The sequence below is a fragment of the Amblyomma americanum genome, chromosome 6 (assembly GCF_052857255.1).
Source record: "Amblyomma americanum isolate KBUSLIRL-KWMA chromosome 6, ASM5285725v1, whole genome shotgun sequence".
Classification (NCBI taxonomy): Eukaryota; Metazoa; Arthropoda; class Arachnida; order Ixodida; family Ixodidae; genus Amblyomma; species Amblyomma americanum.
Window position 1 is genome coordinate 74,469,835 of NC_135502.1, and position 13,391 is coordinate 74,483,225.

Consider the following 13,391-nt stretch of genomic DNA (forward strand, 5'->3'; position numbering starts at 1 on the left):
TAAAATGATTAGAAATTATTGTCGTGCGGTAATTCGGACTTGAAAAGAACGGGGGAGACAGCTGGGGTAATCAAGGAGTCGGAAAAGTTCGCCTTTCCAATAACTGTACCACGTTATGGACGGTTTATTGACGTTGTCTGAATAACCTATATGTCCCAATTTTCGGCATCCGAAAAATGTATTGGCCACTGTAATCTCTCTCTCTCTCTAATCGATTCCATCCACCATTAAACGAAGGTAACCTTCTCCTATGTTTTCCGTGATTTCTCAACCCTCGCATTTATGTACGCAAGCTTTATGGGTACACAGTTATGTTTGTGGCTTATGGTTTCATTTAGGCTAACAATAAGACAGAACGCTGCTTGGGCGATCGCCCTTCTGCAGTTCTTTTTTTTTTTTCAAACTGCATTGCATGTTTATTTCAGGGTATGACGGTTATCGACATGTTCAAGCTCGCCGAAGAATTCTTCACGTCGCTTGGGCTTCCAGCCATGCCGCAGATCTTCTGGGAGAAATCTCTCCTCGTCAAGCCGAAGGACAGAGAAGTTGTGTGCCACGCTTCAGCGTGGGACTTCTGCGGCACTGGGGACGTCAGGTGAGCCCTGTAGGGTTTATTTACAAACCTTCCCGGAAGCCAGCGCTAGTAGCCGATAACCGCGGTAATCATTAACAAAAAGGTCCACCAGGCTACTTCCTCATCCCCTAGCTAGAGGGCTTTCCACCTACACCCTAAACACGAATACGTCTATATGAGAGTAAAAAAAGAGTAAACGTTCCTCTAGTTCTGGCTGTAAGAAGTAAGCTAGGATAAGTTACTCCCTTTTTACTCCTTTCTGTTTAGAGTGCACCCATTCGCCCCCCCCCCCCCTTTCACGCTCCAGAAAAAAAAAAATGTTGCTTATGTGAAACCTCGGCTTACGCGGAGAAAAAACATTCATTAGAGTAAACGCCGTTCGGACGAACAGGGCGGTGGACTGTAAAAATTTACACCAAATGGTACTGTTATCTTCAAATGCGGGTCGGGTGAGTGTTTTCTACAGGAGAGTAAACTTGAGCCCTTGGGAAACAACGAGGGTAGAGAATCTAACGCCCGATATGGGGTTAGCACGTCATCTGCATTACACCTATACTTTCAAGCCAGGAAAATGGCGCAGAATCACGACTTAATTGTTTCGAAGAGGAAACTACCGTACCATAATATCAACACTGCATGCGGGTCATCACGCGCACTCTTGCTGCTACATGTGTTGCCAGTTCCTGCCGCGCAGTAATTTTTGAAAGACGAGTACAGGGCGGCAAGTATCCAAGTGTCCTGCAGATTCTTTCTTCAGGTATTGTGCGTTTCTCGCCGTTTGATAAAAAAAAATTATACTTCGAAGAAGCGCACGTACTAGATGGTTTATATTTATTTGCTCCTTTTAATTTTATTTGCCTTCCATATGACCACCCGCACTTCTCAGAGCGGATGGTGTCAGCTGGACTAACGATACAGAGAATGCAGTAGTAGAATAGTGGTTCAATAAAATTGAGAACAATAATCAAAGGAAGGAAAAGATGTTGCCAGCTGCAGCAACTGCTATCTAATACCTCAACAACCGAGTTGTGGCCGGCGGAAATAAAAGGGGCAGGGAGAGGATAGTGGGGAGAAGGGAAGAGGGGAGTGATAGAGAGAAAGGGCAGGGTGCAGCTATGCACTATTTACAAGGCACAAAAAGTGAACAAGTTTGCCCAATTCTTTGCGGCTCTGTGAATGCGCATGGGGAATTTCCGCGGGGTCAACTGGTTCTGTCGTGATTGCTACTGTAATTAAAAGTAAATAAATGAATAACGCATAGAATCAGGTATCGGGTGAGAACTATTCTCACTGAACTTGTACCCCATTGTATTAATTTCCTAATCCCGGTCTGCTTAACTTCCACTCAGGATCAAGCAGTGCACACAGGTGAAAGGGGACGACCTGCGTGTTGTGCACCACGAAATGGGTCACATCGAGTACGACTTACTGTACGCCAAGCAGCCCATATACTTCCGCACGGGGGCAAATCCAGGTAATGTGAACAAGCCTCCCCCCGCTGAATCTGTTGACCTTTTCGACTTGGTTTGTGGTGCTGACTGGCATGCTGGATGTAGGGGAGTCATTGCGGGATAACAATACTGCTCGCTTGCTTTTCTGATCTTGTGAGTGACTCCTGTGTTCGCAAAAATGTTTGCAGGTTTTCACGAAGCGGTCGGAGATACGATAGCTCTTTCCTTCACCACACCGAAGCACCTGAAGGCCATCGGTCTTTTGGAGGGCGATACGGATGACTACGGTAAATGTTGTTGTGATTACTAGGTATTCCGTGCAAGAAATGTATATATTGTGTATTATGCTCTTTTCGTTTAAACGCGGTTTCGACAACTTCTGTGGAAAATTTTTTTAAATAATATGCCCGTGGCAGCCATATACCTATATTATCATATATTAATTAACTAGCACACGTGTTCGAATGGCGCGCTGGGCTTATGCGAAGCAATAATATCAGGTGGCCAGAATAAACAGCTCTGCAATATTGAGTGCGCTGTTAAATGTTACAAGCATGACTTCGCTGGCATTGCAGTACTCTATTTGTGCTCTGACAGCTTCCGTGTTACAAGTTAGCTGACAGTCGCTGTTCAGCAATTCCGGGTTTGTTTTGAGCAGTTTGAGAATGATGACAGTTGTGCCTTTACTAGGAAGCAGCAAATGCGAAGAGCCTCCTCGCAAAGTAAATAAATCGTCCTTTGACGCTGTTGTATCATTCCTTATTATTTTCACAGCGCAACTATAGTGACTGTAAAAATATTTCTTTTTATTTGTTCCCCACTGTTCGTCCGAGTGCACTATGACATGGAGCATATTATAGACACTGTAAGCTACGAAAACTTCGTGTTAGAGAGAAATGTGCGTTTCACTTTTCATTTTTGCAAGTGATGCATTCTTGGTCAGCCCGTTTGAAGTGCACTGCAAATTTCGATGCAGTTAAATTGGTTCGGCCTCATCTTATGGTGTCTGCAACTGGTATCGCGTAACACGCTGCATGCCTTGGCTTTCTCTCGCAGAAAGGGACATCAACCAACTGTACAGCGTCGCACTTGATAAAATAGCCGCACTTCCGTCCTTGTACATTTACGACCTATGGCGATGGAACGTGTTCAAGGGGAAGGTCAAGCCCGAGGAGTACAATAAGGCCTGGTGGGACCTGCTGTGAGTGCGCAAACAAGTTCCTTATGTACATTGTATCGCTGTATGACTGTGCAAAAGTTGCAGCCAGGGTGTTTCTTTTTGGCGCGTCTCTTACATTGCATTAAAATGACACACTTATTGTCGAAGATGTTCCTCTGTTGTAAAGGCTCACGCCCTCGCGTCGGCATCGGTACCACGCTGCGAAGAGTGCAGCAGTCAACCCCCGAAATAGCGTGCGCGATTCTCGACCTGGATACTGTCACCCATAAGCTGCCATGCCACGTATTCTAATTTATTTAGATATTTTATTTTTGCTATGTCCTCTTGCATGCGCTCCCTCTTCTCCAGTAAATAGAAAACAGCCAATAGTTGCATATTGCTATCATCTGTGAGCAACAGAGGCTATCCTGAACCAGCCGAATTATGTAGCGTCGACGCTTTATTGAAATAAACAAAGGAAATATATCGGAAAGAGCTCGACACGGGCACCGACAAGACGGCAGTGCCCGTTAACATCACACTTGTCATACATGCCAAGAAAAGTCCTTCGAGTATTGCAGGTTTACGATATATATTTGATCTCACGGCTGTTTCTGTTGTGGCGCCACAAAAAGCTCTGTTTCGCCAAATCTATGCGTCCCGCACTACATTTTTCACTTTATGTGTTTGATTGCGGTGTCTTTGTAATTTTTCGCTTCAAGCCATAAATCAGCCACACAGTCTACCTTTTGAGGACAAAATTTCATATATGCTCAACTATTTTCGAAAGCCCACCTCTGTATGAGTGTATTCCTACACAAAGTCAAGCTTGCAATTCCTTTACTCAGTGTACCGCGAATCTAAAAGACTGATGCAGCTGAAAAACCATCAGAGGAGACCTTGAAAAGCTGGGAAATTTGCGATGCGTTGCTGAAGAGTGCACAAAGTTTGCAGACAGTCTGCATGGTTTACAGAGATGTTTGGTGCCAATTGTTCTTTTCTTTTTCCAGGTTGGAGTACCAAGGCATCTGTCCCGGAGTAGCTAGAACTCCAGAAGACTTCGACCCTCCTTCCAAATTTCACATTTCCGGGAGCGTTCCTTATATTAGGTACCTGAACTACCCCGCAGCTGTTCTTCAATGAGTATGAGGCACGTTTTTTTTCTTTTTTCAGGTATTTCACGAGCGCGGTAATGCAGTTCCAGTTTTACAAAGCACTATGCGAAGAAGCGAAGCATGTCGGACCACTGCACACATGCGATTTCTATCGGTCTAAGGAAGCCGGAAAATTGTTCAGGTGAGTTGACGCTGTGCTCTTTCCTTCTTTCCTTTCTTTCTTTCTTTCTTTCTTTCTTTCTTTCTTTCTTTCTTTCTTTCTTTCTTTCTTTCTTTCTTTCTTTCTTTCTCTTTCTTTCTGTCTTTCTTTCTTTCTTAATTTTCCTTCCCCCTTTTTACTTTTCTTTTAGTTCTCTTTTCGCTTCCTTCTTTCTTTCTTTCTTTTTCTTTATTTCTTTCTGTCTTTGCTTCCGAATCAGCCAGCTGTTTAACAAATTAACGTGCACTGTCTTACACGATAAACCAGAGCAGTTTCAATGACTCCAGAGCCACTGTAAAGGAGGCTCTACTTCTGACAGCATTACAAGTGCGAGCATACACGCCAGGTAGCTTGTTACGGTGACAGACGAGGTAGGTTCTACGCGGCGGTCACCGCGTTAACGTTGTTGACACCGCGTCGCGTGATAAATCACGTGCTGCATCGTGTGATTCATCGTCTCCGGCCTCTTAAACCACGGTAAACGAAGCGGCTGAAACGCATAGAGTTAGCGTGCCAGAGGAAGCTGCAGGTGCACAGTCTAAAGCGAGGGCCAAAAATACGACGGCGCTGTTCCAACACTGTCGTATTTCTGGCACGCTTTAGACAAGTGTGCTCCAGCCCTCTTAATGACCCGGAACGACTGGGAAAGCGACGTATCCTTGCGGATTTTAAGCTGTCGCCGGTCGTAGTTTCTTTTAGCAGATCGTGCTGCATCACTTTGACAATGGGAACTTTTGCATTTCTCTTCTGTCTACATCGTCACTTATTATAATTCTCTTTCTTGTTCTCTTCCCTTTCACCAATGCAAAGTAGCATGCCAGGCAATCGTCGCTCAGGCTCACCTCTCTGCTTTTCTATCTAAATCAACCTCTCCCTTTCGCTTTTTACCAATAATTTTCTTTCGATGTATACGTTCTATTGAGTAAGAAATAAGATGCGCTCAGTAACATCGGCCTAGGTTATGTGAACGGCTCTGCCATTATAGAAAAGTGTTCTTTAGCGTCTTCTTTTTGTTATTTTTTTACTGTAAGTCGCAATATAGCAGTTATTCTTGTAGTTGCGGAGCAGAACATAACTGAAATCGATTCCTGCTCACAACTGCTTCGAAACAAATCATTCCTACTTGTGACCGCACCTAGCCACCACAGGATTCGGTTTGGTGTAGCATACAGTAAATAATTCCTGCCCAAAATTGGATTCTCCAGCAATCAACTTTGCTTATGTAGCACACGTATGTGCTTGAAACCTTTAAATCTTAACTTTACATCATCCCGAAGAACACTGAAGACTGCATTGGGCCTCTGACAGGACTAAATTTCATCCTCACGAATGTACTTGGACCCTGGCGTGAGGTAGCATCGGCTTTGCGTGCTTGGAAGGCCCTCTCAATTTCTCAAGGACACGTGTCTTGTATGCGCCTGCGGTGACCCGATCCTGTGTTGCAAATTGTGTGCGCACGGGGGTTTTGTGCGAGTGTGTTCGCTTCACCATCGCCACCCTCATCTAGATTAGCCCGCCAGGTAGATTACCATGCAGGATAACATCTCCAGTGTTCATTAAAGAGTGCATCCTTCTTTCTGCCTGCGGAAAACTTGCGACTGTATTCTCTTCTCGAGCGTCTTGTGGTCGAATATTCCTGGAATGCTAACTCCGCTGGTCTACTGTGGCAAGACTGAAATGCTCAATGCAAATTACATTTTTTTTTGTAGCCAGCACTACATTTGTTTTTGATTCCACAATTTTCATAACATGAAATCTTACCATCGCTTCTGCCAACGGGATATACTTAAACGAGCTCTTTCGCAGATCGAAATATTCACTATTTGAAAGCCTCTTTGGCGTTTCTAATGCAATCGCTGCGATATTTGGTAATTTAGTCTCCAGGATTGCCATTGCGCCAGATTAATGGCCACATTACGCTCATGAACAGTCTTTAAGCGTCACACAGAAGAAAAAAAAACGGGATAAAAAGAACAAGCCGCCAGTGAGGATCGAACTCACGACCGCTGGTTTACAAGACCAGCGCTCTGCCACTGAGCTATAGCGGCGATGGAAGCAGCGCGCGCAGTCGTCGATAAGTATGGCATGCATGTGACCCTAATTGCGATTATGATGTGCAGATAAAGTATCATGTAGACGCTCACTCACTCACTCACTCACTCACTCACTCACTCACTCACTCACTTACTCACTCACTCACTCACTCACTCACTCACTCACTCACTCACTCACTCACTCACTCACTCACTACTCACTCACTCACTCACTCACTCACTCACTCACTCACTCACCCACTCACTCACTCGTCGAACATTGGTCGTGAGGAAACGAAAGGCGCCTGACTCACTTCTCGGTGGGTACTCAACCGCACCACGAGGCAAGGGAGGAAGATGGGAGAGGTGGTAGAGGTTTTTTATTAAAATAATAGTAAAAAGGAAGGAAAAGAGTGGTGGTAGTGGTTTTTTTTATTAAAATAATAGTAAAAAGGAAGGAAATTTTTACTACTATTTTAATAAAAACCACTACCACCACTCCCATCTTCCAGAGTGAGTGAGGAAGATGGGGGTGAAAGAGAGAAATGGGTGCCATAGTGGAGGGCTCCAGAATAATTTCGATCACCTGGGGATCTTTAACGTGCCTTTAACATCGCACATCACCTGGATGCCTTTTGCGTTTAGCCTCCATCGAAACGCGTCCGCCTCGGCCGGGTTCGAACCCGGGTACTACGGCTCAGTAGCCGGCCGCCCTAACTTCATAGCCAAAGGAACAGCGCCATTAAGAAGGGACGCCGCGCTGCTCATGTCCAGTCCTAGTTTCGATTTTTTTTACTCCTATAGGTCGGCTAGCTGAAGAACATATTCTTTGTCATTCACATACTCACCCATCCACTCATTCGCTGATCTATTCACCCATCATCTCTCTCTTACTCACACATTAACTTTCTGACTCACCGGCCGCCGCTGCTCAGTGGATAAGGCGGTCGACTACTGATCCACGGTACCCGGTTTCGAACCCGACCGTGGCGGCAGCGTTTCGATGGAGGCGAAACGCAAAGGCGTCCGTGTGCTGCGCGATGTCAGTGCACGTTAAAGATCTCCAGGTGTTCGAATTTACTCCGGAGAACTCCACTACGGCACCTCTTTCTTTTTCCTCTTCCAGTCCTTCCTTTATCCCCCGCCGCGGTGGCTCAGTGGTTAGGGCGCTCGACTACTGATCCGGAGTTCCCGGGTTCGAACCCGACCGCGGCGGCTGCGTTTTTATGGAGGAAAAACGCTGAGGCGCCCGTGTTCTGTGCGATGTCAGTGCACGTTAAAGATCCCCAGGTGGTCGAAATTATTCCGGAGCCCTCTACTACGGCACCTCTCTCTTCCTTTCTTCTTTCGCTCCCTCCTTTATCCCTTCCCTTACGGCGCGGTTCAGGTGTCCAACGATAAATGAGACAGATACTGCGCCGTTTCCTTTCCCTAAAAACCAATTATTATTATTATTAATTCGCTTGCGGAGAAAACAGTAGCTGGACCTGGATAACAACACTGCTCTTTCATTTCCTTCCCCCGTTCAGTGACGTGCTTTCCCTCGGCAAGTCCCGCAAGTGGACGGAGGCCTTGTCAATGCTGACCAAGGGTCGCACGAGAGAGATGGACGCCGGCCCGCTGCTCGAGTACTTCCAGCCCCTATACGAGTGGCTCAAGCTGCAGAACAAGAACCGAACGGTCGGATGGAAGAACGCCGAGTCCACCTCGTGCCCCAAGGCGTGCAAGACGGAGTCAGCGGCGCGTTTCACTTCGCACACGGACCACTGAAAATGAAAAGGAATGACTGTCTGGGTGTCCGCGCAGCAACTTACGTTCTGAGGTAGCACGTCTAACGTGCCTGGCAACGCAGTGGAACTGGGCTATCCCAAGGACATCCAGTCTGGACAACACACGAAAGAAACTCGATACGAAATAAACACGGAAAAAATGCACTAAAAATGTTTCCTGCATCTATCCGTGGAAAACTGAGAAAGTGCACGTGCGTTGTTTCCGGGCCCCGTTGCGGTGGCTCAGTGGTTAGGGCGCTCGACTACTGATCCGGAGTTCCCGGGTTCGAACCCGACCGCGGCGGCTGCGTTTTTATGGAGGAAAAACGCTAAGGCGCATGTGTGCTGTGCGATGTCAGTGCACGTTAAAGATCCCCAGGTGGTCGAAATTATTCCGGAGCCCTCCACTACGGCACCTACTTTCCTCCTTTCTTCGTTCGCTCCCTCCTTTATCCCTTCCCTTACGGCGCGGTTCAGGTGTCCGCCGATATATGAGACAGGTACTGCGCCATTTCCTTTCCCCCCAAAACTAATTATTATTATTATTATTATTATTATTATTATTATTATTATTATTATTATTATTATTATTATTATTATTATTATTATTATTATTATTTCCGGTGGCCGCTACACTATAAACACGAATACGCCCTTGTGGGAGTAAAAAGGGAGTAAGGAACAGCTTAGTCCCTTTTTACTCTTTTCTGTTTTAGAGTGCGGGTTCTTCATCATAGTATAGTAAAAATCAAACAAAATAAAGTTTCAAAAGCTAAAAAAATCTTAAAGAGGGTTTCAACGCTGCTGAACCGAATGTCGAGCGATAGCTCCGGGGATGTACAAAGCTGGTTTCAATGTTTTATTACCTTGCCCGGCCGGAAGCTTTGGCTGAGGGCGCAAACTTTGTATGAAAGAATGTCTCACTATAAGGGTGAACGTGTGCGTCTAGCAAGCCGTGAGTACAGTTTTTTTAGGTAAATGTGGCTGTCGTGGTTTGCATTTAAGTTCACTTGCCCACACGGAAGCGCTTGTAAAAATACAGAATTTATTGTGTTGATAGCCGATGAACAAGCAAATCGCCATAATCTGAAACGTGAAGCTTTCATCCTGACCCATGACAACTTGTTGAGGCCAAGCAGGTTACTGTCACTCACTGTCATACGTAACTGCACTCTGAGTCACATTTCGCTATGAGTAAAATTTTATGCCAAAAAAAGAAAAAAAGGAGCGAAAATTCAAATGACGTTCCGATGGAATTTAAAATTTTCCAGTGGCGCGACAGTGACTGCGTGAAAAATGGCTGCGCTCCAACGAGGCTTGACCATAGTTATATATTCAAGTGAAAGCTCTGTGAAGCATGGTGAAACGCGGTTCGCTTGGTTTGAGTGTTTTATAATTGCACATCAGAGGCTTCATCACCACCTTGCTGTGGCTTGACTAAGGTGAAGATAATTTTTTGGTCTGTAAAGTACAACTGCTTGCAGTTAGAACTTTGGGTACACTTATGTTAGAACTAGATGGCACGTGATGCCCGTTGTCTGAAATCAAATGCCAAGGTCAAGGTCAGGTACTCAATGGTCATAGTCATATGATCACACGGTCATACTACAATATCTTGGGCCGTACCACAACGCAGGTTAAGTTCGGTTTGACCTTGTGAAGCAATGAAGGCCACCGTCTCGTCCACATCGAAATCGGAAGTTGTACCCCGATGAGTAACGCTTTCGCTCTAAAAACTTTACCACCCTCGGTAAGCTCAAGAAATGAAAATGAAAATTGGTTGTTGGGGAAGAAAGGAAATGGCGCAGTATCTGTCTCATATATCGGAGGACACCTGAACCGCGCCATAAGGGAAGGGATAAAGGAAGGAATAATATAAATTGGCTTTTGGGGAAAGGAAATGGCGCAGTATCTGTCTCATATATCTTTGGACACCTGAACCGCGCCGTAAGGGAAGGTATAAAGGAGGGGGTGAAAGAAGAAAGGAAGAATACGTGCCGTAGTGGAGGGCTCCGGAATAATTTCGACCACCTGGGGATCTTTAACGTGCACTGATATCGCACAGCACACGGGCGCCTTAGCGTTTTTCCTCCATAAAAACGCAGCCGCCGCGGTCGGGTTCGAACCCGGGAACTCCGGATCAGCAGTCGAGCGCCCTAACCACTGAGCCACCGCGGCAGGAGTGAGAGAAGAAAGGAAGAAAGAGGTGCCGCAGTGGAGGGCTCCGGAATAATTTCGACCACCTGGGGATCTTTAACGTGCACTGACATCGCATGCACGGCACACGGCGCCTTCTGCGTTTCGCCTAGATTTATGACTGCATACTTGCTAGTGCTACGCAGTCACTTCCAATATCCGGTTTGCCTTGAAGTGACCGTGAAGTGAGCGTTGGCCAAGGAGGTGGCGCGCAACGCTGCTCGACACAGATGATACCTGTGCCACGCAACCTCATGAAAACTATGCGTGCGTGCGTGCGTGCGTGTGTGTATGTGTCATATATCATATAGGACACTGGAGATAAGGGCAGGAAAATGAGGGGCTCGTAATTACATACATTGTTAGGCAATGCGACAGAAAAGTGTTCTACAAAAGAGTATACTATCTCCCCTAATCAAAAATGCAGTAATCGAAAATTGCCTCACATTTACCCAAAATGCTTCGGGTCCTTTTTTCTTGCATAACCTTGAAAACAGCGTCAATTTGGCAAAAGTAAGACAATTTTGGGCCCTAAAATTCTCTGAACCTCCTCAGCAATTCTCTTTTCTCAAAATTTATCCATCAGGTGCCCTGAAATAGGGAAAATACACTGAATGCAAGAACATCACCACCAATGCACATGCGCAGGTGGGCGCGGTAAGCGGTTACGGTAAGTGATATACGCTACGCTAAAACCATCTAAAAACCCGTTAACAGTTCTCTAACACAACTGCGTTCTATAGCTAACAAGAAAATTCAGTTATAATGTAGGGAGATCAACAAATTCGTATAAAACCAAGAAATTACTGTTAGCGCCATAGCATACCCTAAAAACATGCGAGTTCTCGATAAAGACAAGCAGTGTACATTGTTCATGTCATCTGATAGGGAGTTGTGTGGCGCAAAATTAAGATTGGGCAGCGCCTAGGTTATTTTAAGCTAGCGGCCTCACGGCGGCCATCTTGATTGAAGTAGTGGTTGAACTGCCAGGCTGGTGACAGTTGTATGTGGTCTGGAAGAAACGTGATGCCACTGGCGCCGCCTTTTGGGCGATACCCATCACCCTTTCACCCGGAGTAGCTTAATGCTGTTGCTTGCTATATCTGGTGGTGGTGGCAAATACTTTATTCAGCAAGAGAATTCGAGGCCCCCTGGGCCTCCACATGACATCACTCACGGTCTAAACGTCCTTGCAGTGTGCGGCCCGGCTGACGGCGGTGTTCTGCCTGGCAAGGTCCGCTGACGGCCGTCAGGTCTTCCAGTCCTCCCGGGTTCGGAGAGGCACCGGCACGGAGAGAGAAGGGGACGCCGGGAATGAGGGAATGATAGGAGGATGTCGGTAAGGGGGCCTTTGGGTGGGAGCACAAGGTGCATATGGGAGGCACCGGCATACATTTAGGAACATTGGCTGGCGTAGGTTGACCCACCGCGGTGGCTCAGTGGTTAGGGCGCTCGACTACTGATCCGGAGTACCCGCGTTCAAACCCGACCGCGGCGGCTGCGTCTTTATGGAGGAAAAACGCTAAGGCTCCCGTGTGCTGTGCGATTTCAGTGCACGTTAAAGATCCCCAGGTGGTCGAAATTATTCCGTAGCCCTCCACTACGGCACCTCTTTCTTCCTTTCTTCTTTCACTCCCTCCTTTATCCCTTCCCTATTATTACGGCGCGGTTCAGGTGTCCAACTATATATGAGACAGATACTGCGCCATTTCCTTTCCCCAAAAACCAATCATTATTATTATTGGCTGGCGTAGGTAGCGCTCGTGTCTGCAGGCGACGTCAGATTGACCGTTCTCTGGTAGTGAGGTATGGGTGGGGCGGCGGGTGGATGAGGCACTCAGCACGGGAGTTAGCGGTGAGGTAAACAAAAAAGTGCATGCGTTCCTTCGAGAAATCCCCCACGAGGTCCGCCTGTGCCCGGTTTCTAGACCCTCGGGCTAAGGAGTCGGCGGCCTCGTTGCCGGGATATCCTGAGTGCACTGGCACCCACATGAGCTCGTCGCGTCGGGGGAGATAGGGGGTTGGCATGTGCAGCAAGCATAGTGCAGGGGGGAGGGGTGAACCCTTCCTCTGGTGAAGTTTAGAATGGTGGCTTTTGAGTCACTAATAATGTAACGGGCGTCAGTGTATGCCAGAGCAGTTGCTATAGCTGTCTCCTCGGCTTCCTCAGAGGTAGTGCCTGAAGGGAGCTGTAAATTTAGGGGGTCATGGGGGAGAGGGGGGTTGTGGACAACTGCAGTGGCTCCGTGCTCATCGCAGGCGGCATCCACACAAAGAGCATCGGGCTCATCCCCTTTACTATTTGTGAAGCGCTGCCGGGGCGCCTTCCTACGACTGTGCTCACGGTGGGGGTGCATGTTCCTCGGTAACGGTTTGGCATATACTGAAGTGTAAATGTTGTTTGGGAGTGTTCTTAGTGATGTATTGTTTGCAGGGATAGTGAGGCCTAGCTGAGTGAGTATTCGCCGTCCGGTAGTTGTAGCGGCTAGTCTAAAACGACAAACTGCTTTAACTCGGTGTTCATAACACATATACATGAACTTCGAGAGGCGCACTTACAAGCCCAGTATAGAATTGCCCCTGGACAATCTCGTCAGTGAGAAAGTAGAAAGGACGCACTCCACATTGCGTAAATACAGGGATAACGATGTGATAAGGAGGGAAAAAAAAGCTCAGCGCTTCCCACGTGCATCTTATCACTGAATCTCGACACGTATGATCACAGGAAAGGCACGTCGACGCCTTGTCTCATGTCCATCTGCGATAACTTAAATAAAAGAAAACGCTATCTGAATTTAAGCCACTTGTATCTCTAACAGACGCCCCTCTGACAGATTCACTTCTGGCGACCGTCACGAACGCCATGATGGTAGACGTCGGAGCAGGCAGCGATAA

The 13,391-nt window shown here is 46.9% G+C and overlaps 1 protein-coding gene and 1 non-coding gene across 2 annotated transcripts in view; one reads left to right on the top strand and one right to left on the bottom strand.

The window, feature by feature from the left end:
• Positions 1 to 8,472, top strand: part of LOC144095329 (angiotensin-converting enzyme-like) — a 59,340-nt gene extending 50,868 nt beyond the window's left edge. The window contains exons 21-27 of the mRNA XM_077629097.1: positions 426 to 595; positions 1,924 to 2,048; positions 2,214 to 2,312; positions 3,082 to 3,226; positions 4,195 to 4,293; positions 4,358 to 4,480; positions 8,061 to 8,472. Of these exons, the coding sequence (XP_077485223.1) occupies positions 426 to 595; positions 1,924 to 2,048; positions 2,214 to 2,312; positions 3,082 to 3,226; positions 4,195 to 4,293; positions 4,358 to 4,480; positions 8,061 to 8,301 (1,002 nt within the window). The 3' untranslated portion in view covers positions 8,302 to 8,472. The remainder of the gene's footprint in view (positions 1 to 425; positions 596 to 1,923; positions 2,049 to 2,213; positions 2,313 to 3,081; positions 3,227 to 4,194; positions 4,294 to 4,357; positions 4,481 to 8,060) is intronic.
• Positions 6,475 to 6,546, bottom strand: TRNAT-UGU (transfer RNA threonine (anticodon UGU)). Its single transcript has one exon. It is a non-coding gene; the product is annotated as a tRNA-Thr (tRNA).
• Positions 8,473 to 13,391: the final 4,919 nt, after the last annotated feature.